Genomic DNA, 26,461 nt, shown 5'->3' on the forward strand with positions numbered 1-26,461 from the left:
CCCTTGCTTAACCACCTTGACTCTTTGGGAATCGCCAGCTCTAAGGTGCATTTGGTCAGGGATGCAAATTCTAGATTGGCCTGAGTTAAAAGAGATGGATGTTTATCATTGTCCCGAGCTGAAGATGTTTGCAGATGATCTTGAAAATTCTACATATTCAAACACAGGATCTTCAAAATTCTACATATTCTTCACTTTGGACTACTTCAAGTGGACCTCCAAAACATCTTATTCCTCAAATTGTTGAGTTTCCATGATGACTTACATTCATTTCCAGATGATTTCGTCTCAACGATTCAACTAGCTGCTATAGAACAGATTGCATATAGTAGGGTACTTTTTAGCAACAATTTTGTATATGCATTCATAGCAGCTTTTGAGATAATATAGGCACCAAGAACCTTAGGCGATCCTTTTCTTTCTAAACACCCTTCTTTGATATCTTTCAGAAATTCATTCAACACTTCATCAACTCTCTCTTCTGTAAGGTTTTCAGCATCACCCAAGATTCCTTTAGCCCATTCATTTGATACACACTGAATTATTATTAGACATGGAAAGCAATAATAATAAGAGTTACAAAACAGAATCATAAAATAGTAATGGAGAATAAAAAGTAATAAAATAAGCCTATTAGTAGAGCAACAACCAAATTTAGTGAAGCAATCTAAGATCTACTAATTTTTTTTAAATAAAAGTTTAATTATTCTGTTGGTTTTCATAATTTCATCAAAATTTTAATTAGATCCTTATAGTTTAAAAGTTTGTATTGACTATTGAGTCTCTATATTAGATAAAAACTTTCCATTTAGTCTTTTTTAACTATATTTTTGTTTAAAAAAATAATTTTACTTTAAATATTTGATTTTGTGTTTGATGTAGAATAAATATGGAATATTCTAAAAGCAAATATTTTAGCATTAGTGCATTTTTTTCCTGAAAAATAATAATTCGTAAAGATCTAATTATAAATTTTTATCTACTATAAAGATCTAATCACAAATTTTTAAACTAAAAGAATCTAATCACATAATTAGTAAAATTATAGAGATTATTAGAATAATTAAACCTTAAAAAAACACAAACAAATAAAGAGAGTATCCTACCTTTAACTTTCATAGGGAGGATGATACATTCACAATTCTTGGTGATTCAGATAATTGGAGAAAAGGAAGAAGGGCTTCAGATGTTCTTTTAACACCATAATAATTTATTTGCAAGCATTCTTCGGCTAGCTCGAATGTTTGAACGATTCCGGCTTTCTCTATTACATCATCTGATAATTCCTAAAAATTTCACCCAATTCAATATTCTTAGATTAAAAGCTAAGATTGTGTTTGGTATATATTTTTTTAATTCTAAAATAGAAAATGTTGAAAAATAAAAAAAAGTGAGCCAAACTGGCTGTAAAATTCTTACCCTGCTTTTCAATAACACTTGAGGGACCAAATCATTGTCCTTAATCACAAGTCCACCAATCCCTGCATTGTTGATCTACAAAATGCAATTCTTTTCTTCAAGAATAATATTAATCTACCAAGTCAAGGTTATTAATTAAGGCAATGAACTCATTCCTGGTTAGTATCCAAAATTAATAACATAAACCCTAAACATGACTTGATAGTAATTAAACCTCTTAGCATGCAGAGCTTCATACGAGAAGTTTAATTTATTAATTCAGAACAAATTAGTCAATTACATTTTTTTAGTGGAATTGTAAGGGAAAAAAAATCCTTAACATGCAACTAACAAACATGAAAATAAATGAGAAAATCCCAAATATATATATAGTTGACTAAGTCAATAAAACTTATTTCTGAATAGACAGATGCAAACATGAAAATTTTATTTTCACATAATTCATTTTGTATCCCCTTTCATGCAAACAAAAAAAAAAAGAAAAAGAAAGTGATATATATATATGGAATTTAATTTGTCAAGTTACCAAAATGTGGAGTTTTCGAAATTCGGATTTGATGAAATTTGCAAGAGAATCCACACTAGCAGGATCAGCAACATGAAGGTGGTGAAAGAGGACAAGATGAGAGAGATCTTTGAGAGTTTCCAAAGCATGAAGGCCTCTCTTCTCATCTCTTGAAGTCAACACAACCTTCACTCCATTTGAAGCTAATTGCCTTACTATTTCTATTCCAATTCCTTTGTTTGCTCCAGTCACTACTGCATAAATTTGGAAAATAATGTAACTTCATTTTTCTTAGAAAAAAAATACTGAAAACAAAAATGAAAACGAAATAGATCCTGTTTAACATCAAATAGGGTTTGAAGTGGGATGAAGTATATAAAAGAAAAGAGCATTGAAAATGCTAGTGTCTCAAGCAAAAATAGTGGTGTACTTTACCTCTGTGGCGCTTGTTCCATCTTTAATTTGAGGCTTTGTTGGTTTCTAACGAAGATAAGTTAAGGCTTCAGTTCATGAGCACTGTTTCCATGCATGTATGCCACTTGCCATGATTTCCGTCTTACAAGTTTGCTGAGATAACATTCAATTTGAGTATAGTTTGGTGAGATAATACTCAATTTGACCTGAATTTGTATATGAGTTTTAATTTAGCCCTAAAATTTTAATTGCCTTTATTCAGTCTCCAAATTTTGTGAACATGACTCATGTTAGTCTTAAAATAATTTTCAATGTATAGACATTAATAGAATGCTGTCATGGATAGACGAACGCCAAGTTAGACTCTGTAAAATAATGTCGTTTTGGTTTTGACACTCAAATAACCTAAAAACAATATCATAAGTGGTGTTTATTGAAACTTTACCTAACAAAACAAGTGATGTGACATCATTTTTTGAGTTATTTAAATACCAAAACCAAAATTACATCATTTTACAGGTTTCAGTATGGCATTTGATTATTCATTTCAACGCTCTATTATCGTTTTTGAACTAAAAATCATCTCAGAAACTAATATGAGGCACGTTTATAAAATTTGAAGACTAAATAGAGAAAATTAAAATTTCAGAGACTAAATTAAAACTCACGTGTAAGTTTAGAGATCAAATTAAGTATTATCTCATAGTTTGGTTTGAGTTTTTAAGTTGATTAATTTGTTTCAGTTTTGGGGGATGCTCCCATAAAGTTACTGAAAATGACTTTTTATAAAGACGCCTCTGTGGCATCATATTATTGGACGTTTTTAATGAACCGATTTTTTAAAAATTTTTTAATTAACCAAATTAAAACCAATTTTAATATTCTAAAATTCGACCAGACTAACCAGTCTAACCGGTTCAATAAAAAATCGATGTGAAAAATAATCTGGTCCACTTTCCAAACCAACCCCTTTCCCCTAACAAGTAACACCCGCCCATTTCCTTCCCCAATACGTGAATCATATCACTATTACCTGAAGTCTGAACCCATAGCACCTTCCAAACTCACCCTACCGAAACCCTAAGTTCTCCCTGCAACTGTTCTGCCGCGGTGCCGCCGCCGTCCGTGCTGTCGGCGCCTCTGCTTCCTCTCTCGTAGTTCGGCGTCCTCCTTCCCCCTGTCCCCGTCCTCACTGGATTCTCTCGAACTTGGAGCAGCTCGCCGCTGTGTTGCCACTCGCTGTCGTCTCGCCGGGCGCCGTCCATGTCGTCGTCGAAGGTTAGCGGCACTGCCTTCACTTCGGTTCTTCTCTTCCTTTTATGCCCTGTTGTTGATTTTTGAATGTGACCTTGTTGATTTTTGAATGTGAAACTGTGACTGGGTTAATGGAAAATCAAATAATTGATTTTGTGCTGTTGCTCTTTTTTTAATTCCTGAAGCTTTTGTTGAAATTTTCTTGCTGCTGCTAAAAATAGAAATCAAATCATCACTGAAAAATTTGTTTAGCTTTATTGATTTCAGGTTTAGTGTGATTAGGGATTACTTGTTACTGATTTGTAACGATTGTTGCTGAATGCTATAAATGAAAATCAAATCAAGTGTTGTTTGCCTGAATCTCTTGGTCTCAGTTTGTATGTCCATGAAGGGCTTCTTCTCCATGTTTTCCTTTTCGCATTCCAACATCCTTTGCCTCTTCACCATCGCCATCGCTGCCACCTTGTCCTTTGGTTCTTGGTGTTTCGCCTCTTCCTTTGGTTCTTTTCCCGTTTCTCTGCTTCAAGAACTCTAGTCATCACCTCAGGTTCTCTCTTTGCTCTGCTTTCTAGTCTATTTTCTTTAATTAGTTAGTTAGTTAGAATTTGCATGTTGTTAGTGGATTTAAGCGGTTAAGATAGGTTATGATTAGTTTAGTAGGTCTTTGTTAAGTTGCAAGTGTTGGATTATGGCCATTATGGATTGAATTCCGCTGGAAATTGCTTTATTATGCTGAATTTCTGCATTGCACACCACATGCTTGATTGAATGCCTATGTAATGTTTTGCATTTTATTTATGTGTTGTATCTACTATAAAGATTAAATTGCGAAAATGTTAGGCACACTGTTCTTGGATGAGGCACTTTTGGCTATATTTTGATGCTTGTTCAACTTACAATTCATTAGCACATTGATTTTGTTTTGTTTTGTCAACACCTATAGGATTTCTATGTTCATATTCCTTGAATTTTGGGTGAATCCTCAATTTGTGTGCATTTAATTTGTTGTTTTCTACAAGTAAAGAACCTTCACCGAGAGAATGTTATCTACTAAAAAAAATGAAAATAGCTAACAACTTTGAGTATGCTTTATTTTTTGTTCTGGAAAAGAAGGATGGTATTTCACAATTTATATAGGTTCCAATGAATAACATGTTCTAATAGATAAAGTATATAATTAAATAAGTTCTTAATAAATTTGGTTTAGAATGATTTTGTTTCAAAAATATTTAATTACATCAAAATTATTGAATTTTATAAAAGTAAGAGATAGGTTTATTTAACTTTTTTTGTTTTGTTAAACTATGTTGTTTATTTCATTCATATGTTTATTTTTGACTTGGTGAGTTGAATTATTAGGAATTACTCATGTATTGGTCTTATTTTACTAATGAGGCCATAGTTATATCCCTTTTTTATTTATCGCGTATAAAATTATCCAATATATATTGCTAGTAACACTTGATAAAATTTTGTTTTATTAATGAAGCTCGACTAAGCTTGGTAGATCTACAGGCGGCTATAACTTTTGGAAAAAGATGAAGGTAACTCTTGAGTCAAATCCTCTGTTTAATTGAATTGTATAAATAACATTTTGTGTGTTGATGATGCATATAGGATCCGTTTAGGTGCAATATGGAAATTTGAGATTGGGTAAAAAATAAAGTGTTGAAGTACAAAAATGGAAGAAAGAGTATTACCCAACTAAGTTTCGATGTTAGTGATGTGTCTATTATTCCTATTGTATGTGTCTATTATACCAAATTGTTTGAACCATTTGAGTGCCATGATAGATAAAACTAGTGCAAGTTCATCCATCCAGAAAGACATGATGTATGGAAGTGATATTATAAGCATGATCCTATGGGTGAAAGGAAAAGATGCTGAGTACAACAACCTTCTCGGCTTGGTAAAAAACATTGATCTTTCATCTAATAAATTGTTGGGGGAAATACCAATGAAAATCACAAACCTATTTGCTCTGATTTATTTGAACTTGTCCAAGAATGAGTTAAGTGGTCACAAAGTATTGGCAATATGGAGTCATTGGAATCCATTGATTTCTCTGGCAACCAACTCACAGGGGAGATCCCTCAAAGCATCACAAACTTGAACTTCCTGAACAAGCTAGACTTGTCCTACAATCACTTGGAGGGCAAAATCCCAACGGGCACTCAGTTGCAAAGCTTTGAAGCATCCGATTTCGTCGGCAACAAGCTATGTGGTCCACCATTGCTGCTCAACTGTACCATGGACGGGAAAGTTCCTGATGATGATGCTAGTGACAATGAAAAAGAGAGAAAGAATCATGGAGTGAAGTGGCTGTTTGTGAGTGTGGCTTTTGGATTTATAGTGGGATTTTGGAGATTTGTGGGTCCACTGTTCATATTCAAATCATGGAGGTGTATGCCTATTACCGTTTCCTTGACGATGATGTGTGGTACAAACTTCAATCATGTATGTGACTTTATGATGTTTTTCTGGTGCTTGGTTTTTCCTTTGTGTACATGTGATGAGTTTGTAATGTTTTCTTTTCATTTCTTGTTTTGTAATAGTGGAAATAAAAATAATATGCACTTGTCCTGCTTAGCTTGTTTAAATGTAATCCAGTTAGTATTGTTGTCCCTATAATAATAACACTTAATGCGAGTCAGATTTGGAAAAATCCAAGTACCATCTGGAAAGATGCACTTACGATCAAGGCACTTTGAGTCCCTCTTTGTCTGAGTGAATCTCTGAGTTATAGAAAATATTTTAGTTTTTTTTAACAGAAAAAAAATAGAACTCAACCATTTAAGCCAAAATCAGCACAATGGGTAGCATCTAAAGAAAGAAAAATGACATTAACCTCATAAGGATCTGTATATAAATCATATCTTTTAGCTTGAACTATTGAAATGACTGGTATTATGTAACTGTATGAACCAGCAATAACTGTTAGCAATTTGGTGGCTAAGACTTCAATTGAATACAAGTCATAAAACTTTGGGCAGAAATATAATTCCATATGATTCTATGCAACATTGTATATCAGAGAGTAAAATCACAGTGAATACCGCTTGAATGAACAGAGATTACCCAAAGAAAACAACTTGTCGATTAACAAGAGTAATTGGAATTAATAAGATACATTCAATACTCAGCAATATATTCCAGATTTCCAATGTTACTTTTCCCCCAAAGTTGACTACAATTAAATCCCAGCGTAACCAACCACAGTAACACAACCATCCAGGTTTCTGCACTCAATAAAAGTAAGACAACTTTATTTGTATATCTGACATGTAAAACTGTCCCATGGTTGCCACTTACCCAGCTTGAGTGAAAGTGGAGATTCAGCATTTGAACTCACATAACTTGCCATATTAACAGTGACCTCTCCAAGGATACTAGACCTTGATGGTCCCTGTTAAGCCACATCATAATTCAAACAAACTTCTAACTGATAAAGAAACATCTTAACTACAAAGTAGAGTATACACAATAGAAAAAGCAAACAGCAATAGTATCAGCACCATGGCAACAATAAGCTTGAGGAGACATTCATCAATCTCCTTGGAAGAATTATCTTCTGGAAACAATACAAATTCTGAAAAAGAATCTGACCACTGACAACTCCCATATTGCACCAGCACCTTGCTTGACTTTGCAATAGCTTTACCACTTTCTACCGAAACAACAGAAACAAAGAGCTTCCCATCCCTTGGGTACCTACAAACAAGAGAATCAGCATTTGTTATTATTAACAGAACCATCTATTTCCTTTATTTCCCCGCACACTGAATTACTATTTAAAACAATTCTAAAATCAACATACAACTTTTTTAGCAGCAAAATTTGGATATAAAGAGTATAATTTTGGTGATTTAAACATTTCCCCCCTTGATTACAACTACTTTAGAACTTAAAGATAAGTCATCTTTGCTTACTTTTAACATGTCACTGTAGTCATTCAATATTATGATTTGTCCCACTGCTTAGTATTATTTTATTAATAATGTGAACAAAAATATGTATGAACACTTGTTATTCATATCAAACCAACAACCCGATCTGCTACTTGCATTTGATAAAACATTCAAGTCTCAAGGATTCTATATTATAGCTCAACAGAACAACTTCACTTTAGTTCACCTTAATTAATTATCATCCATTTCCAAAATACTAAACTTCTTCACATAATAAATTTCATCATCTTTGATAAAATTCAACAAATAAAGAACTAGTTTTCGCTGTTTCTAAATTACAATAGTAGGATCTAAGATTCTGAGGCTTGCATTGCAAATTGCGCACCAAACGCATAATCAGTTCATCACCGCGGATCAACAATTGCGAACATACGAAGCGTATTAAGCTAACGTGAAAAAAAAAAAAAAAACAGAACTCTACTTCACACACTATTGCATTAGCATTTATCAACGTAAATGGAAGAATAAGGAAAAATAAAAATTAAATTAAATTACCTGAAGAGCCTTAAAATGAGAGAATCAGAACTCAAATCTTGTATCAGCTGCAGATTTCGAATAAGCCTTGTTCTTACTCAACCGAAACATCCTCTCGTCTCTCTTCTGAATCACACTCGCGTTCATAATCGGTAACTGGTAAGGTTTCATGTGATTAATCGTAATGAATGGAATACAATACTTACCATTCCACGTTTCTTGGTGACTGCTTGTGCTTCGGTTCAAGGGTGTCGGAAGAGTACCCGTATGGATTGTGCGTTACAGCCACACCAGGATTCACCTGTGTTGATTTGCTTGAAATATGTCTATGTATGTTCCTATGGCTCCAGAGTAACATCTTCCACCAGAGTCTCTTACTTCCAGAAGGAAGAACTTGGCTTGAGGAATGCCTTCTCAACATAACTCTATTAGCACTGCAGTGAATCATCACAGACCTGGGGCTTTCAAGATTAGCAGCCACTTTACGTGCTGTAAGTTAAGTTCCTGTAAATTCTCGAAAGATTGCGACTTTGAATTTGGGAATTGATGAATTGTATTACCAAGAACATCCCTTCTTTCCAGGTTTGAGCATGATCGAGTGAGTTTGAGGGAATCTCAGAAGGCTGCAAATTATTTCACCATTTCACCGATAGGCTTGAATTTGGGCTTAGACAGGATAATGGATTAGGGTGAGAATTATTTTTTTATAGGGATTTAATTGTATTTTTAAATTATTAGGGATTTAAATGTCTGTAAAATTAAAAATTAAGGATATATTTGTCTTTTTATAAAAAATTCAAATATAACTCGGTTTATATCGTGTAAATTGATCGGAACAAACCGAATCTAATAATTATAATACGGATAATTATGTTTATTATTTTTTTTTAATAAACCGATTTTATTCTGAACTATTAAAAAATAACTTATTAACCGGTTTAATAGAGATGTCCAATCATACTATGACACTTATGAATGTCTTTAAATAAAGACATTTTTTGTGTCTTTATGTAAGTGGTCTCCTTCAGTTTTATAACCGTAATCAAGAAGTTAGCCTTTCACATAAATTATGGTAAAAATTTAAAATTTAGTCAAATTAATTAAATTATTTAATAATTTTTTATTATTAATTTTATATAAAATTGACTGTATTTAAAATTTTATTATAAATTATTTTTTAGAATGAATTATTAATAATAGGATATTTACTAGAAATTATTGTCAACAGTTATTGCTACTTGACATGTTAACTTGGTCTGATAATGGTACATATAAATGATACAAAAAAATAAAAATATAAAAATTATTATTTTTATATTTTATTTAATAATAAATTAGAATATATTATAAAAATTTAATTTATTTTTATTTTTTAGTTTAAAAAATTAAAAAATATAATTATAAAAAATATAATTATAAAATATTAATAAAAATAAAAAATAAATTATATCTTTTATTATTAATGTTTATATATTTTTAAATATAATATATCTATTTATATTTTATCCATCAAATATAATTTTATATTTTTATAATTTATTATTTTTGTTTTAATGTTTCATATCTATAAACACACAATCATAAAATATGTTATCTAATTATAATTTTTATATCTTTTGAATCTAGACTCATGTGATTCTTAAAATTTTTTAGAAATACTATTTTCATCCGACTTAAAAATAGTAATTGATGAAAAGTTTTGGTCCACAATTAAAAAATCATACCAAATAGATACTGCTAAGCATATGTCCTTTGACACACTTGTCATGAATATCTTACTATATATTAAATAATAGTGACAAAGTTAATTATCTATTAATCAAATTTACCACTAAATTGAAACTTCGACGAAAATTGTGTGTTATTAGTCAAAGAAAATGGATCCTCTCAATTGTAAAAAAAAAAAATTGAGAAAGTAAAGTGTGATTTTTAATTTTTTATTGCTCTTTTTTATTTTATTTATAAAATTAATAATGAGAGATCACACTTTACTTCTTCGATTAAGAGAAAATTCATTCCGTCATAAAGTGAGAATTTGTTCTATAAAGATCTAACTACATACACACTTTAATTTATTTTCCGTCACCATTTTTTTTACTCACTCTTTTTTTTTTTTGAGAAAATCCTTCTCTTCATAACTCTTGTTGTCAACTAGCAAAATACCCTCCTATCTATGAAGCAAGATAAATGAAGATTATAATAACATAAATATAAAGCATATTTAAAATATTATTTGATGTAAAAAATAAAGATACATTGATATTATTTTAAAATATATAAAAAATTCTAAACAAACGAAAAAAAAATGCTATTAAAAAACCGTTATAGAATATTATATTATGTTATTATTCATAAATAATGTTGTAAAAATATAAATAATATATTAAATTCTTGTTATTTAATCTAAATATAAAAAATTAAAATAATATTTTACTGTATATTAAATTATATTACATTATTTTTTTAAACACTAATGGTGTTCCTTTATTTTTTACACTAATTAATAATTTTAATTTATATTCATCTCATAATGATCTCTATTTATTTTACCTGCGTAGATATATGAATAAATTATTAATATATTTTTGTTAAAGTTAAGAGTAAGACTTGAAATTACAACCTCTAGCCTCTAAGTGAATATGAAAAGATTATGTCGTTTAAGTTATAGTTCGTTAGTAGAATAATATGTTATGTTATTATTGAAAACTTTTGCGCTAAAATAAAAAGTATACAATACTTTGTCTTTTATATTTGTATCAAAAGAATATCGAATAATTGCTAACTTGGATGAAATGTAAATAATTAAATAGGATTATAATAAAAGAGAATATATAAAACAAAAAAAAAACTTATTAGATTGAAAAAGGAAGAAAAAATTGTAGTTGCTTCATGTCAAATTGTCAATTATTGTGTTTAGAATAGGATTTTGGCCCTGAGTAGATCAAGTGCACTTGAATTTTATTATCGACAAAAATGCTCTCAAATAATTTAAAAATGCGACAAAAAATCTAACATTAAATATGTATTTTCAAAAAATACCTTAGAAATTGAATTATTTCGATGCGTTTTTTTGCAAGTATGATTAGAAAAATGAGATATTTTTATCCTTAAAATTTGGTGATTTTTCGCTATATATATATTGTGGTTTTTTTCAACAACCAATAATACTTTTAAAAAATCACAAAAAATATATACTTAGCAAAAAATTATCAAATTTTAAGAATAAAAATATCTCATTTTTCTAATCATGCTTGCAAAAATCCGCATCAAAATTCAATTTCTAAGACATTTTTTTAGAAATACATATTTAATGTTGGATATTTTTGTTGCGTTTTAAAATTATTTGAGAGTATTTTTGTCGATAACAAAATTTGGGTACATTTTTGCCAGCGACAAAATTATTCGAGTGCGTTTTTAGTAATTTATCCTTTTCTAAAATAATGTTGTTGATTTTTTAAAATAATGGTTGTTGGTTAATTTGAATGATTCTGTTGAATTTTTTTTACTGAGTTAATTTGTTTGAGTTAATTTTATTAATGAATAATTTGTCTGAGTTAATTTTCTGAAATAATGGTTGTTAGATAATTTTATTGAAGATGAAACAACCACAAAATAATCAAAGATGGATAATTTAGTTATAAATTTTGATAATTAAAGTTGTTTGTAAACTTTTAATGATATATTATAGATCATTTATTATGCAAAATTGTAAAATTTTAAATTTTATTTGCTTAAAAATATTAAATCTAAATATTTAAAATTATATTAAATTTTTAATAACTTTATTTTATATTTAATTATACCGTTAAATTATCCTTGAACTATTAAACAAGTTACTCTATCAGTTTATTGATTGGTTTAATCACTCTATCATCTTCAATCATCCAGTGTTCCACTCCTTCACATTGTGTTGTGAAGGTTGTTCAGAGAGAAAGAGAAGGAGGGAGGGAGAGAGAGCGCATTCTAGAGCATGAGTTGCTATGCTGTTAACCAATTACTATAGATGACGATATGTACTTGAGCATTGGACTGAGTTTGAAACTCAAAAACTAAGTCTTTTTTCTATTTATTTATAAGATATATTTTTTTAAAAGTAGCATATTACAATAGATACTGGTGTGTAACTTTTATAAAGAGTAGGTATTTACAGGATATTTGGAAATTCTTGGAATTTAACAAAATTTTTACAAAAATTGAATTGAATTCCCGCGTTTGAAACAAAAAAATAAATTATTTTAAATGAAATTTAATTCAATTTCACTATTTTTTCCTAAAATCAATTCATTTCCAATTGAGTTTGATTTAAAATTTTATTTTATTAGGATTTCACTTAAAATATAAAATGTTCAAAATATTCATGTAATCTAATTACTTTTCTTTTTATTCATTTATTTTTATCAAAATTTTTCATCTCCCAATAATATCTCTACTCTTCTTCCTTTCCTTGTAGACATGCTTCATTTCTTTCGTTAATTTTTCATTAAGTTCTTAAAGCTATAATAACACATATTAATTTTTAGTTCAACCAAATAGTACAATTGTTCCATCAAAAATTTATTGTCAAGAAAGATTCTATCTATATTTTAAGGTAATTTGTTTAAAAATAAAATTTATTTATTATTTTTATATATATTTATTGTATTTTCAAATGGTCATATCACTAATTTTTGTTAAAATTTTTAGAATTGTATCAATGCTATAGATAGAACATATATTCATATTAAAATTTCAAAAAAAAATGTGTCAAAATATAAAAGAATTGAAGGACAAATTACCCGATAATAAATGTATTAGCAGCTTGTATATTTGACTTAAATTTTTTCTATATGATGTCTGGGTGAGAAGGCTCGGCTTCGGATTCACAAATTTTAGATAATACACTAAGTAAGAAAGATAATCTAATTGTTTCTCAAGGTATTAATTTCTTAATAATTTTTTTATTTTTAATAAATATTCTTCTAGTATTAATTAAGTAAATAGTTTAAATTCTATTTTTAGGTAAATTCTACTTAACAAATGCTGAATATATGTTGAGGTTTGACTTTATCAATCTATATCGAATTTTTTAATATCATTTAAAAGAATATTCATGACACCCTCTTAAAAATTCAAAAGAATTATTCAATTTAAGACATTAATCATTGTGCAATGTAATTGAAAGAGCTTTTGGGATTATGAAGAATAGATTTTCTATCATAACAGAGATGGCTAGTTATGATGTAGACACTATGAGCCAAATTTTTATAGCTTGTTCCATTCTGGATAACGTCTTAATAAATTTTGATCCAGACGAAGAATTTATTACACAAATTAAAAGGGATCTTAATAGTGTGTTTGAACAAAATTCTACAAATATTGAAATTGTTAGAGGTGAAGATGAACGAATGAGAAAAATTTTGAGGGACTCTATACCCGCATAAATGTAAAACGATTACATTATTGAATAAATTTTAAGTCTTTTTGAGAGACTATATTATTAGGTATTTTTGTATTGAACTTGAATTTTATGTATCATTTGAATTATTATTTGTTTATACAATGACCATTACTTTATGTATTGTTTGATGTTTATTTTTAACATGTCATATTTTTAATTATTGGTGCATTTTATGATATAAATTTGTTATGGATATAAAAATAGATAGCAGTATGAATACTTAGAAAATTATTGATGTTAAAAAAAATGAACCAAATGCATATTTTAAATGGATCATAGATATGGATGGTTTGTTACTTGAAGTTCTCAGAGAACAAAAGAATAAAGAACAAAAGGAAGGTAGAGCATTTTCAGTAGAAGCTTATAGAAAAGCAGTAGAAAAAATTAATGAAAATTTTTTTTTAAAGTACAAAATTGTTTAAAGACTCTCAAAGAACAAATGGTATTAACAAAAGAACTAGAATCTAAAAGTGAAATAGGATGAAATGAAACTATTAAGACATTTGAGGCTGCTTTAGAAATATGAAAAACTTTAATAAAAATATACATGACACTTCTATTTAATATTAATTTTTCGTTAGCATTTGTATATACATGTTTTAAATGTATACTAGGTTATAATTATTTTCTTTTTTTGTTTTCAGTCTAATCCTAAACTGAGATAAATTAAAAAAAAATGTTTATCACTTGAACATTCTTAGAGAGATATATAAAAAAGATATAGCAATTGAACATCGAAATGGGACTATTAAAAAAAGTTTAGAAGATGGTCAAATGAGAAGGACATCAATATTAATAATATTAATGAGATGCAAGTGAATAATATGATTCATTTAGAGAACTTTAATACTTTTGAGTTTTGAATATGAAAATGAGAGTATTTCAGCAATTCCAACTACACAAGCTTCATGTGCCACTTCATTTACTGATATTTCGTTTTCCAAAAGTAAAAAACAAAAAGCAAGTGATAAAAATTCATCAAAATTTAAAGAAGTTTCGACAGCAATAAAAAAAATTACACAAGCTATTATCACTACAAGACCTCACATTTGGCAGACTTCTAAACTATTTGAAGCAATTCGTAACTTGAGTGTATAAGATGATAAATTTTTTGAAACCGTTGAATGGCTTGTTGAGCATTTTACTTTTATTGATGTCTTCTTTGAATATCGACTTCCGCTTAGAATGGTTGTGTAACAAGTTAAATTAATTTTATGTCTAATAATTTCATAAAGTTTATATAATTTTTAAAGTAAATTTTGAGTGATGTTTTTGTGTTTTTTATTTTAATAAATAAATACTTATATGGCATGAATTTACTTTTTTTTATTTTGATTTAAAATATTTGTGAGTTGTTAACAAATGACTTAGTTTATTTTTATGTCGATGATTTTACTAATTGATTAATTGTAGACTCTGATTTCGATCTTTAACGTATTTTATATGGATAAAAAATAATATTTTTTTATTTTTTTAAAAGAGATAAACAAATTTTAATTGAAAAAAATTTAATTAAGTACTAAAATTTTTAATTATTTTATATAATTTAATAAATTAATATATTTATTATTTAAATATAATATTATATTAATAAAAAAACAAAAATATCTATTATAAAATTTTAATTTATTTGATAAATAATTTAAATATTATAATTTAATTTATTTTTATAATTTTATTAATTTATTTTAAGTATTAAAATTTAATTCAATTCTACATCATTAAAAATTTTTAAACAGACCGTTACTATTTAGTATATAGATGTATATGGGCATAGTTGTAATGTTTAAGGATTGTTTAAACTAAATATATATAAAAAAAATATTTATTAATTATTTATTGCTAATAAATAAATATTATCAAAAAGACTTCTTTAAGAAAAAGAACACTTCTTTTGGTTATTTTTTCAGCATCTGGTGCTTCCGCAAGGTGAGAAATTCGATTAATTACCACCGCCTCTTGTTTCATATAATCACGTTTGCTTATATCAACTTCTTATTGTTGCTGATTTTGCAATTTCTTGCTTGCTTAATGAATTTGGGAACACAAATTTGATTGTTAAAAGTATTATAGTGGCGAAAGATTGGAACGGCCGCTGAAAGCGTCTTCGCAGGTATCGACACCTTCGTTCACTGACAGATCGCAGTTAAGTTCTGAAGCTTCATTGTATGCTGTGATTATTCAAATGGTTTCTTTTGGAAGTTGTAGTATTTATAGAAGAACAGAACCGTTTTCTTATGGGTTCAATTCTCAAATTTCGTAACATATATGGTTCCTTTAAATGCTTTCATTCTAAACCTAATTGGGGTTCCGGTGCTTCAGATAAAACCCCCAAATTGGAACCAAATAGGAATAACAATAGGGTAGGGATTTTTTGGGACTTAGATAACAAGCCACCAAACTCAATTCCACCTTTTGAAGTTGCCAATAAGCTTAGAATTGTTGCATCTTCATTTGGGGTTGTTAGGCATATGGTAGCTTATGCAAATAGTCACACTTTCACCAGTGTCCCACACGCTGTTCGGCAGTGGAGGAAAGAGAAGGAGCTGTATAACCGATTGGAGAGCAAAGGCGTCATCAAGCGGAATGAGTCTCATGTTTGCAGGGTTTGTGGGAGAAAGTTTTACACTAATGAGAAGCTTGTTAACCATTTCAAGCAGCTACATGAGAGCGAGCAAATGAAAAGGGTGAACCAGATAGCATCTGCAAGGGGGAACCGGAGGGTGAAGTTGGTGGCAAAGTATTCGATGAAGATGAAAAAGTATAAGAAGGCTGCAAGGGATATTCTTACTCCAAGGGTGGGGTATGGTTTGGCAGATGAGCTGAAACGCGCAGGATTTTGGGTTCAGTCCGTGTTGGATAAGCCACAACTGCGGATCATGCATTGGAAAGTCACATGGTGGGTTGAATGCATAGTAGTTGTGTCGGATGATTATGATTTCGCTAATGTAATAAGGGAAGCGAAGCTACGATGTCTAAAGACAGTTGTCATCGGGGATACTATCGATGGTGTATTACTGTGGTGATAAGTATATGATACATAGCATAACTTATTTATAGGTGAAAACAATTAAGGTAATAAATACATAATATTTTATTATTAACAAGAATATCAAGCTAATCAATATACAAAACCAGTAAACATGTAATAAAATCTTTTAATTACAAGTTCATTGCTCGACAAGTAGTTAAGTTGATTTTGTTGGTAACTCTGGATTTAGTTATCAACCTGTTATATATGTTATAGGCGTACACACAGTTGCTAAAATGTTCACTCTTATGATTCCAGTTCTGGTCAATTTCTGTGTGTCGAAGTATTTCCCTTCACCAAAACTGGCTCTTCTTTGACAAGATACTAAGCAGAAAAGTTTGATTGTCTGGAACCTTTTGAGCTAATCCTTTCCCATTATGCACATTTTCTATTTTCTAGAGTTTCTCTTTTTCACTGAGCATTCATGTGTTACTATTGTAGTATGTAAGTCGTGCTTTAGGTACCGCATGGTGCTTTTTTCAGGCATTGCAGCTGAAGCTCTTGTTTATGGTGAGGCAGAGGGGGCAGAAAATGATGAAAATCTATTCAGAAACATCTGTCTTCTTTTGGAGCCCCGATTATCTTTAACTGAGGTATCTCTACAGTGCACAATCGACGCCCCTGTTCTGATGGTATATATTCATATGTGATACTGAAATTTCAGCCTTAACTTTCTTGCCTCGAGAAGATGTCTAATCAAGAAAGATGGTCTAATCAAGAATTGAGATGGATGGCATGGCAACAAACACTGCAAGTTGTATATTGAAGTCATTGAAACAAAGTAACTTTCTGTTGCAAACAACCTGTAATTCCCATATTGTCATATTGATATGGAGTTTGTATATTATATTTAAGCTAGACAAATTGGTTATGTTCAAACCTAAACTCCCTAGAAACTGGGATAGATTAATCTTTTTTATTTTTATGTTGGCCTACGTTCCCTCCCAAAAATACATTATTTGAGCTATGAATTTAATTTTAATTATGTTTTATAACTAACTAATGCTAAAGACTTGATATTTTGATTTAATTAATTATTAAGATCATGAAATTATTTTAGTTAATTTATATAGTGTAATTACGATAGTTCAGCCTTCAATACGTTATTTGAACTATAAATTCAATTTTAATTTTGTTTTATAACTATCTAATACAGAAGATGAGTTTTATTTTTTGATATAACGAAGATATTATAAATGGTTTGGAATTGATCAGATATTAAATCTAATTCAATCTAATCCTAAATTTAGACAAAATTTAATAATTAAATAAAAACACTGATATAAACACATATAATAACAAAAAAATTCTATAACCAAGCGATTTATTCAATCCAACCAAATTATTTTAACTTAATTAACATTTACGTGCCAGTAATCTTAACTAACTTCTTTTAACTTCTTTTTTAATGTTTTCTTCATGATTTTATTACGTCGTTTTTGTTCTTCTTCTCTACGTTCTCATATTTTCTTCTCTTCTTCCCTGCATTCTCAGGTTTTTTGTTCTTCTTCTCTGCATAGAGAGTTGTATCGTGTGTTGGAGAGTGAGAGCGTGTTCACATGCGCTGGGTAATGAAACTGATTTTTGTTAGATTTGGACCAACTTCATTGAATTTGACTGCTAAAAAGTCTTGGATGTATAGCAGAATTGATATAATAAAACATATAATTTTGATTGGAAAAATGTCTTTTAAACCGTACTGAAAACATCATAAGAATTATCATAAATTCATAATAATGATATAGTATTAGACTACTATCAACTGCAATTTGAGTTTTTTTTGGTGACTAACTGCAATTTGAGTTTGTGTTCTGATTTAGTTTTGGATATGAAATCTACCAAATTCAAACTATATTATTTATACCTCATATATCTCATATATATGGTTAGGATTGGATAATTTAGATTTAAAAAAGAGAATGTTTAGTTTAGATTTAAAATTTTTTTAATATAAACTCATTTTTATCGTGTAAAAATGACACAAATAAAGAAAAAAAATGCTAAAATTAAAGTATTATAAGAAAATTATACAGTGAATGATTGAACCAAGATATTTTTATTATATTTACATAATTAAATTTTACAGTAACTGTGTATTGAAAAATCAGTTAGAAAACAAAATATGTAACAGAATTAGTTTTGAGCTATAAATGAATTTCATAATGATACTATTTAATATTTATTGATGATTGATTTTTCTCGAAATATTTTTCTGCCCACCGTCAACGAAACCTATAAATAAAGGACCTCATATGGTTTCCAATTTTCCGTTACACTATTATACAAATACTCTCTTCTTCGCTGAATCTCTCCGTCTCTGATTCAGTGATTCTAATCCTTATACAAACACTATTATACAAACACTCACTTACACTCTCTTCTTTGCTGATTCAGTGATTCTAATTCTGATCAGTTTTATTGCACTCTCCGAATTCAATTCTACTCTTAATTCAGGTTTGCTTCTTAGCACGTTACCTTCTTTGGAATTTCTTTTTTTTCTTCCTTAGTGTTCATATTGTATTTTACTTAAGTGGTGGTGTTAAGTTGGGTTGATGGAGAACTGGAGTAACAGAATTTGGGTTTTGATGAGGGAATGGATTCTGCAGCTTCTTCTAATTGGGTTGTTGTTTAAGTTTTGGAAGAGATTAATGAGCAATGAAGGGTCTTATTGATGGGAATACTGTGTTTTATTTGGTAGTATCATGGCTATTATAACAACAACAAAGAGGACTGAACGGTTCCGTCGTACAACACCACCAACATGCAAGTATTGGCTAGCTGGGAGATGCAACAGAAATCCTTGTCAATTTTCACATAGCTTACCAACCTCGCCATCCAATGTATACTATAATGCCAATACGACATATAAGCATTCGAAGAAGCCCGATTCGTCCGTTGAGAAGATCGCCAGTTCCTCTGCTAAGAAGGCAATAAATTGCACACCCAAGAACTTCAAGAAGCCAGAAAATTGTGCACTAAAGGCTGTTGAGTGCAGACCAGAATCTATATCTGTTGGCTTGGCCAGTTCCTCTGTTAAGAAGGCAATAAATTGCGCACCCAAGGCCTTGAAGAAGCCAGAAAATTGTGCACAAAAGGCTGTTGAGTGCAGACCAGAAGCAGAAGCTATATCTGTTGAGAAGCCAACCAAGTGTGAAGAAAAGGCTGTATTGATTGAAAAGACTGCAGACGTGGAAGATGTGGCCACTGTTGCTAAGGCTTCTGTGGATAAATCACGCAGTATTTGCAAATCTTGGATGACTGACAATTGTGTGGACGGTGACTTGTGTCAGAATTTGCATTCATGGTTTTATGGTGATGGGTTTTCTACGCTTGCAAAGCTTCATGAACACAACAAGGTATATACATGTCTGATTCCACCTTTTATTATTTGAAAGTACATCCAGTTTAGTGTATTTTGTCTTCGTTTAATTTGAAAGTTAAGTGAATATTGCAATTGAAATAAGTTTGAGGGATAAGCAAAAAGTGAAAAAACTACAGAGATGCCATAACTAAGTTGCAATAAATTAAAAAAAATTCAACACGAAGCATAGGTGTCTATATTGTATTAGTTATAAACTTATAATCCCAATATTTGTTTCTAAAATCTAAAGAATCCATTCTATAGAAGCAACCATGATAAGAGACATTAAGAACTAACTTTGAAAAATAGAGCTGTAATTTTTTAGGCCAGTGCTTAGCACCTGCTTCACATAAAAATAACCGTGTTTGCCTAGCTTAGAATAAATCAGAATAGAAGATCCTTAGTTTAAAACTGATATGGAAATGGAATCTATTACATTTTACATACACTGCATTTTTTTTATTGTCATTCAAGTATTAAGCAAGACAGCATTTATTTTATTGCCATCAACACGCATATTATATCAAATTCACGTAGAAAATGTATATTAGAAATCTTACCCACCTTGCCGAAGAGTATCAAATCTAATCTAGGACAAGCTTTTACATAAGAGCAACATTCTACTAATATTTAAAAGTGCCATTGAGTTGGATTCGTTTATGCTAATATTCAAATTTTGTTTACAGGCAATCACTGGCATTGCACTGCCGGCTGGTTCAAACAAACTTATTTCTGGTAGCACTGACGGCACAGTTCGAGCATGGGACTGCAACACTGGCCGTTGTGTTAACATGATCCATCTTAATTCTCCAGTTACCTCACTTATATCTGAGGGCCCATGGATCTTTGCCGGTGTGAAAAATGCTGTGAAAGTAAGCTCTTTTGTTTTATTGCAATAATGGTATCTTATGTATAGGAGCTTTAACTGTAAACTTATAATTTGATTGTGGTTGTTTTGTTAAGGCATGGAATATTCATACGGGTGCAGATGTTACTCTTGATGGACCTAAAGGGCAAGTCCTTTCATTGAATGTAGGCAATGATATCCTCCTTGCTGGAGCAGAGGTAAATTACCTTGGCTTGCAGTGATTTAAGATTTGTTTATAGTTAGCCATTTGCTACTGATTAGAACTATGACATTTCAGCTTCTCCATTAATTTTTAAATAATCTATTTAAATTGCAGGATGGTGTTATTTATGCTTGGAGATGCAGCTTTGAGTCTCCTTTCAAAATGGTTGCAACACTAGGTGGTCATAGTAAACCAGTGGTTTGTCTTGCTATTGGATCTCACAAGATGCTTTATTCTGGATCCATGGACCATAGCATTAAGGTATTTTTTTATTTCAACGTGAGATATGCTTCATGTAATTTGCACACTATTCCCCTTTAGCTAAGCAATTTCTTACCCTGCTATCTACAGGTTTGGGACCTTGATACATTCCAGGGCACAATGACACTTAACGGGCATACCGACGTTGTCACATCACTTATTTGCTGGGACAATTACTTGTTATCGGGTTCATCTGATTGCACAGTCAATGTTTGGGTGTGCACCGAGGAGGGAACTCTAGAAGTGACATACACTCACACTCACCAAATTGTAAGTTGTTCATCCACTAACGTTGGTTCACAAAGTATCTCGTTTAAGCTGCTATTTTAATTTTGTTTAAGAAGGAGGTGATTGGTTTGTCTAATTCATTTTTTTATTTTTTTTATTTGTTATTATAGGCTGTTCTTGGACTGTATGGGATGACTGATGTAGAGGCCAAGCCAATATTGTTTTGCTCGTGCAAAGATAATTCAGTTCGTATGTATGAATTGCCGACGTGAGTGATAATAAATCTTTCATCTACTTGTTTTGCTACTTTTACTGGGCTTTTTTTTTTTACTATTGTAGCAACTTACTGTGTCTGCTTCTACAGGTTTCTAGAGAGAGGTCGACTATTTACAAGACAAGAAGTTCGATCCTTTCAGATAGGCCCTGGCGGACTCTTCTTCACTGGAGATGGGACTGGTTTGCTGAATGTGTGGAAATGGTTAGAAGAGGCCAAGGTGCCAACATAGGAAAATACATCTTGAGTTACATGATGAGTTATTCTAATTACTTTGATGTGGTGACCTTATCTTTATTCTCTGAATGTATGAATTAACTGAGCATACTTGATGTTGGGGTTGGGCATATTGGTTCTTGAGGTACAAGAATTTAGAGAAGTATTATTGATTCTCTGAAATATCAAAAAGATTGATTCTTGAAGCAAAAGAAACAACAAAAAAAATAAGAAAAGCAAAAAAGAAAAATGTCCAAGGCTTTGAGCATCAATGGTTAGGAGGGTCGAAAATTGGCCTAAAAAGCTCAAAAGAGTTGTTCTCCCTAACTATATGCTTGTGGTGTGAAAGTGTCAAGTAATCCTTGAGACTGAACATTTAAAGTCGTGACCCAAAGCTATTAAAGAGTACGCTTAAGGCTCTGAGCACCACTGTCTGGGAATTTAAGCAAAGCTAAATTCGAATCCAAAGGGTTTCCCCAGTTAAGTGCTTGTGGTGTTTATGTATCAGGTGGTAATACTTGAAAACAAAACACTTAGAGTCACGGCTAGGCTCAAAGGTGCAAAGCACCAAAAGAAATAAAAGTTGTGTTCAAGAATCAAGAAAAACTTAAAAGAAGAGAGTCAATAATATGATCCGGATTCTAATTCTAAAGGATACCAATATTGCTGAACTTCAAAGGAAAGAGAGATGCCAAAGCTATTCAGAAATAGAGAGTTAGTAGCCCCATTTAGTAATTAGACCTAGCTTTATCTGAAAACTCTAACTTCCAATGTATAATGTAACATTCTATGTATTATACAATTCTCAATAAGACCATCAGTTTTGATAAGACCATCAGTTTTGAAAAGTATGCGTGTTGTCTTAAATTCTTCATTTAACTTCTAAACTTATAATATCGGTTTTGATTTTTTTTTTAAGGAGAAAGAAAGTAAAAAGTGACCAATTGAAAAACTACATAATAATAGGCAACATAAACTTTACCGTTTTAATGATGATGAGCAAAAAAAAGTCTAAAGTGCCAATTGAATTATTTGAGAAGACACCCAACTTGGAAACAATGGAAGTAAGCTATTACTATGATGAAACCCTCAAAAATAGATGAAGCTAGTAATAAGGAGATTATTGGAAACTTAAAAAAGAATTGTACCTCTTCAAATTATGTGTGTTGCAATCCATCAATGGGTTAGAATAGTATACTTGTCAAAGCAGCTGTGTCGAATGTCCAAAATTGATAACACTAGTACTATAGCCTTCCTCCAATCTGAAAGAATTGCACATAAAATCATGTGAGGCAGAGGCAGAGGCAGAGGCAGAGGCATTGCAAGTTGAGTATTGCGAATCAAGTTTCTAGAAGGATTCAAGTTTCTTACAACTGGAGTGATGATTCGGTCTTCCACCATGATCTTAATGCTGCTGCAGTATGACAGTTTATAAGTCAGGTAATAAATAAATAAAGATCCTTCTCCAAATAAAATTTTATTATGTCCAAGAGAAATAATTTCTACACTTGGTTGTATCAACTGAAGTGATGAACAATTTATTTTCAGTGATTTCAACTTTAAGCAACAGGATGGAATATTGATTAGTTTCAGGCATGGAATAATGACAGTTTCTAAGTCAGTTTCTAGAGGTGGTTTCAGGCTTCCATTTCTAAAAGAAGTCATTGTTAATGAATGTAAATGCATGACAAGTTTTCAAAAACAAGATACGAAAATTAGATGTGAGAAACTGTGTCAAGTTAGAGGAAATTTTTGGAAAATATGAAGTCATAACTGCAGGGAAAGAAAATAATAAAGAGCTTTTGATGTTCCCTTGCTTAACCACCTTGACTCTTTGGGAATCGCCAGCTCTAAGGTGCATTTGGTCAGGGATGCAAATTCTAGATTGGCCTGAGTTAAAAGAGATGGATGTTTATCATTGTCCCGAGCTGAAGATGTTTGCAGATGATCTTGAAAATTCTACATATTCAAACACAGGATCTTCAAAATTCTACATATTCTTCACTTTGGACTACTTCAAGTGGACCTCCAAAACATCTTATTCCTCAAATTGTTGAGTTTCCATGATGACTTACATTCATTTCCAGATGATTTCGTCTCAACGATTCAACTAGCTGCTATAGAACAGATTGCATATAGTAGGGTACTTTTTAGCAACAATTTTGTATATGCATTCATAGCAGCTTTTGAGATAATATAGGCACCAAGAACCTTAGGCCATCCTTTTCTTTCTAAACACCCTTCTTTGATATCTTTCAGAAATTCATTCAACACTTCATCAACTCTCTCTTCTGTAAGGTTTTCAGCATCACCCAAGATTCATTTAGCCCATTCATTTTATACACGCTGAATTATTAGAAATGAAAAGCAATAATAATGAGAGTTACAAAACAGAATCATAAAATAGTAATGGAGAATAAAAAGTAATAAAATACGCTTATTAGTAGAGCAACAACCAAATTTAGCGAAACAATCTAAGATCTACTAATTTTTTTTAAAAAAAAGTTCAATTATTCTGTTGGTTTCCATAATTTCATCAAAATTTTAATTAGATCCTTATAGTTTAAAAGTTTGTATTGACTATTGAGTCTCTATATTAGATAAAAACTTTCCATTCGGTCTTTTTTTAGCATTAGCTGTTTTTTTCTAAAAAATAATCATTAGCAAAGATTTAATTACAAATTTTTACCTAATATAAAGATCTAATCACAAATTTTTAAACTATAAGAATCTAATCACATAATTAGTAAAATTATAGAGATTATTAGAATAATTAAACCTTAAAAAAACACAAACAAATAAAGAGAGTATCCTACCTTTAACTTTCATAGGGAGGATGATACATTCACAATTCTTGGTGATTCAGATCATTGGAGAAGAGGGAGAAGGGCTTCAGATATTCTTTTAGCACCATAATAATTTATTTGCAAGCATTCTTCAGCTAGTTCGAATGTTTCAACGATTCCGGCTTTCTCTATTACATCATCTAATAATTCCTAAAAATTTCACCCAATTCAATATACTAAGAAAACATCTTAGCTTGTGTTTGGTTTATATTTTTTAAATTCTAAAATAGAAAATGTTGAAAAATGAAAAAATATGAACCAAACTGGGTGTAAAATTCTTACCCTGCTTTTCAATAACACTTGAGGGACCAAATCATTGTCCTTAATCACAAGTCCACCAATCCCTGCATTGTTGATCTACAAAATGCAATTCTTTTCTTCAAGAATAATATTAATCTACCAAGTCAAGGTTATTAATTAAGGCAATGAACTCATTCCTGGTTAGTATCCAAAATTAATAACATAAACCCTAAACATGACTTGATAGTAATTAAACCTCTTAGCATGCAGAGCTTCATACGAGAAGTTTAATTTATTAATTCAGAACAAATTAGTCAATTACATTTTTTTAGTGGAATTGTAAGGGAAAAAAAATCCTTAACATGCAACTAACAAACATGAAAATAAATGAGAAAATCCCAAATATATATATAGTTGACTAAAATAATGTAACTTCATTTTTCTTAGAAAAAAAATACTGAAAATAGAAACTAAAACAAAACAGATCCAATTCCTTTGTTTGCTTCAGATAGGGTTTGAAGTGGGATGAAGTATGTATATAAAAGAAAAGAGCATTGAAAATGCTAGTGTCTCAAGCAAAAATAGTGGTGTACTTTACCTCTGTGGCGCTTGTTCCATCTTTAATTTGAGGCTTTGTTGGTTTCTAACGAAGATAAGTTAAGGCTTCAGTTCATGAGCACTGTTTCCATGCATGTATGCCACTTGCCATGATTTCCGTCTTACAAGTTTGCTGAGATAACAATCAATTTGAGTATAGTTTGGTGACATAATACTCAATTTGGTCATGAATTTGCATATAAGTTTTAATTTAGTCCCTAAAATTTTAATTGCCTTTATTTAGTCTCTAAATTTTGTGAACATGACTCATGTTAGTCCTTGAAATAATTTTCAATGTATAGACGTTAATAGAATGCTGTTATGGATAGGCGAACGCCAAGCTAGACTCCCTAAAATAATGTCATTTTGGTTTTGACACTCAAATAACCCAAAAACAATATCATAAGTGGTGTTTATTAAAACTTTACCTAACAAAATAAGTGATGCGACATCATTTTTTAGTTATTTGAATACCAAAACTAAAATTACATCATTTTACAGGTTTCAGTATGGTATTTGATTATTCATTTCAACGCTCCATTATCATTTTTGAACTAAAAATCATCTCAGAAACTAATGTGAGGCACGTTTATAAAATTTGGAGACTAAATAGAACAAATTAAAATTTTAGAGACTAAATTAAAATTCACGTACAAATTCAAGGACCAAATTAAGTATTATCTCACAGTTTGGTTTGAGTTTTTAAGTTGATTAATTTGTTTTAGTTTTATAACCGTAATCAAGAAGTTAGCCTTTTACATAAATTATGGTAAAAATTTAAAATTTAATCAAATTAATTAAATTATTTAATAATTTTTTATTATTAATTTTATGTAAAATTGACGGTATTTAAAATTTTATTATAA

The 26,461-nt window shown here is 30.3% G+C and overlaps 1 protein-coding gene, 2 long non-coding RNA genes and 3 pseudogenes across 16 annotated transcripts; 4 read left to right on the plus strand and 2 right to left on the minus strand.

Annotated features, from left to right (window-relative positions):
* Positions 1–171: 171 nt before the first annotated feature.
* Positions 172–3,603, minus strand: LOC107626794 ((+)-neomenthol dehydrogenase-like; annotated as a pseudogene). Its single transcript, XR_015905350.1, has 5 exons — positions 3,407–3,603; positions 1,946–2,204; positions 1,420–1,494; positions 1,107–1,286; positions 172–536 (listed from the first exon to the last, which is right to left on the minus strand). The product of XR_015905350.1 is annotated as a (+)-neomenthol dehydrogenase-like (transcript).
* Positions 3,321–6,257, plus strand: LOC148573011 (receptor-like protein EIX2; annotated as a pseudogene). The gene is made up of 4 exons (XR_015905127.1): positions 3,321–3,616; positions 3,967–4,139; positions 5,082–5,136; positions 5,386–6,257. The product of XR_015905127.1 is annotated as a receptor-like protein EIX2 (transcript).
* A 427-nt stretch (positions 6,258–6,684) lies between these two features.
* Positions 6,685–25,744, minus strand: LOC148573012 (uncharacterized). 10 transcript variants are annotated; one of them, XR_015905131.1, is made up of 7 exons: positions 25,597–25,744; positions 25,041–25,115; positions 24,729–24,908; positions 23,738–24,258; positions 23,284–23,326; positions 23,061–23,174; positions 19,152–19,880 (listed from the first exon to the last, which is right to left on the minus strand). It is a non-coding gene; the product is annotated as an uncharacterized LOC148573012 (long non-coding RNA). The 10 variants fall into 10 exon arrangements; XR_015905134.1 differs by lacking the exons at positions 19,152–19,880; positions 25,597–25,744 and adding an exon at positions 6,685–7,303 and having other exon boundaries at positions 25,041–25,589; XR_015905133.1 differs by lacking the exons at positions 19,152–19,880; positions 25,597–25,744 and adding an exon at positions 17,820–18,066 and having other exon boundaries at positions 25,041–25,589.
* Positions 15,354–17,406, plus strand: LOC148573013 (uncharacterized; annotated as a pseudogene). Its single transcript, XR_015905128.1, has 2 exons — positions 15,354–15,400; positions 15,537–17,406. The product of XR_015905128.1 is annotated as an uncharacterized LOC148573013 (transcript).
* Positions 15,409–17,406, plus strand: LOC107624837 (uncharacterized). Of its 2 annotated transcripts, none has more exons than XR_015905139.1 (2): positions 15,409–15,584; positions 16,986–17,406. It is a non-coding gene; the product is annotated as an uncharacterized LOC107624837 (long non-coding RNA). The 2 variants fall into 2 exon arrangements; XR_015905140.1 differs by having other exon boundaries at positions 17,022–17,406.
* LOC107626795 (zinc finger CCCH domain-containing protein 48-like) lies at positions 19,205–21,932 on the plus strand. Its single transcript, XM_016329694.3, has 7 exons — positions 19,205–19,858; positions 20,550–20,735; positions 20,827–20,928; positions 21,048–21,194; positions 21,285–21,464; positions 21,593–21,690; positions 21,787–21,932. Exons 1-7 carry the CDS (start codon positions 19,205–19,207, stop codon positions 21,926–21,928), a joined length of 1,509 nt encoding a protein of 502 aa, XP_016185180.1. The 3' UTR covers positions 21,929–21,932.
* Positions 25,745–26,461: the final 717 nt, after the last annotated feature.

Source organism: Arachis ipaensis, chromosome B2 (assembly GCF_059453495.1).
Source record: "Arachis ipaensis isolate K30076 ecotype BB chromosome B2, ASM5945349v1, whole genome shotgun sequence".
NCBI classification, from domain to species: Eukaryota; Viridiplantae; Streptophyta; class Magnoliopsida; order Fabales; family Fabaceae; genus Arachis; species Arachis ipaensis.

Excerpts from the sequence above, each read along its gene's own strand:
- LOC107626795 (XM_016329694.3), top strand. The coding sequence starts at position 19,205 with ATGGCTATTATAACAACAACAAAGAGGACTGAACGGTTCCGTCGTACA. Across the intron at positions 20,736-20,826 it reads GTGTGAAAAATGCTGTGAAA|GCATGGAATATTCATACGGG; the intron begins GTAAGCTCTTTT and ends TGTTTTGTTAAG. Across the intron at positions 20,929-21,047 it reads TCCTCCTTGCTGGAGCAGAG|GATGGTGTTATTTATGCTTG; the intron begins GTAAATTACCTT and ends TTTAAATTGCAG.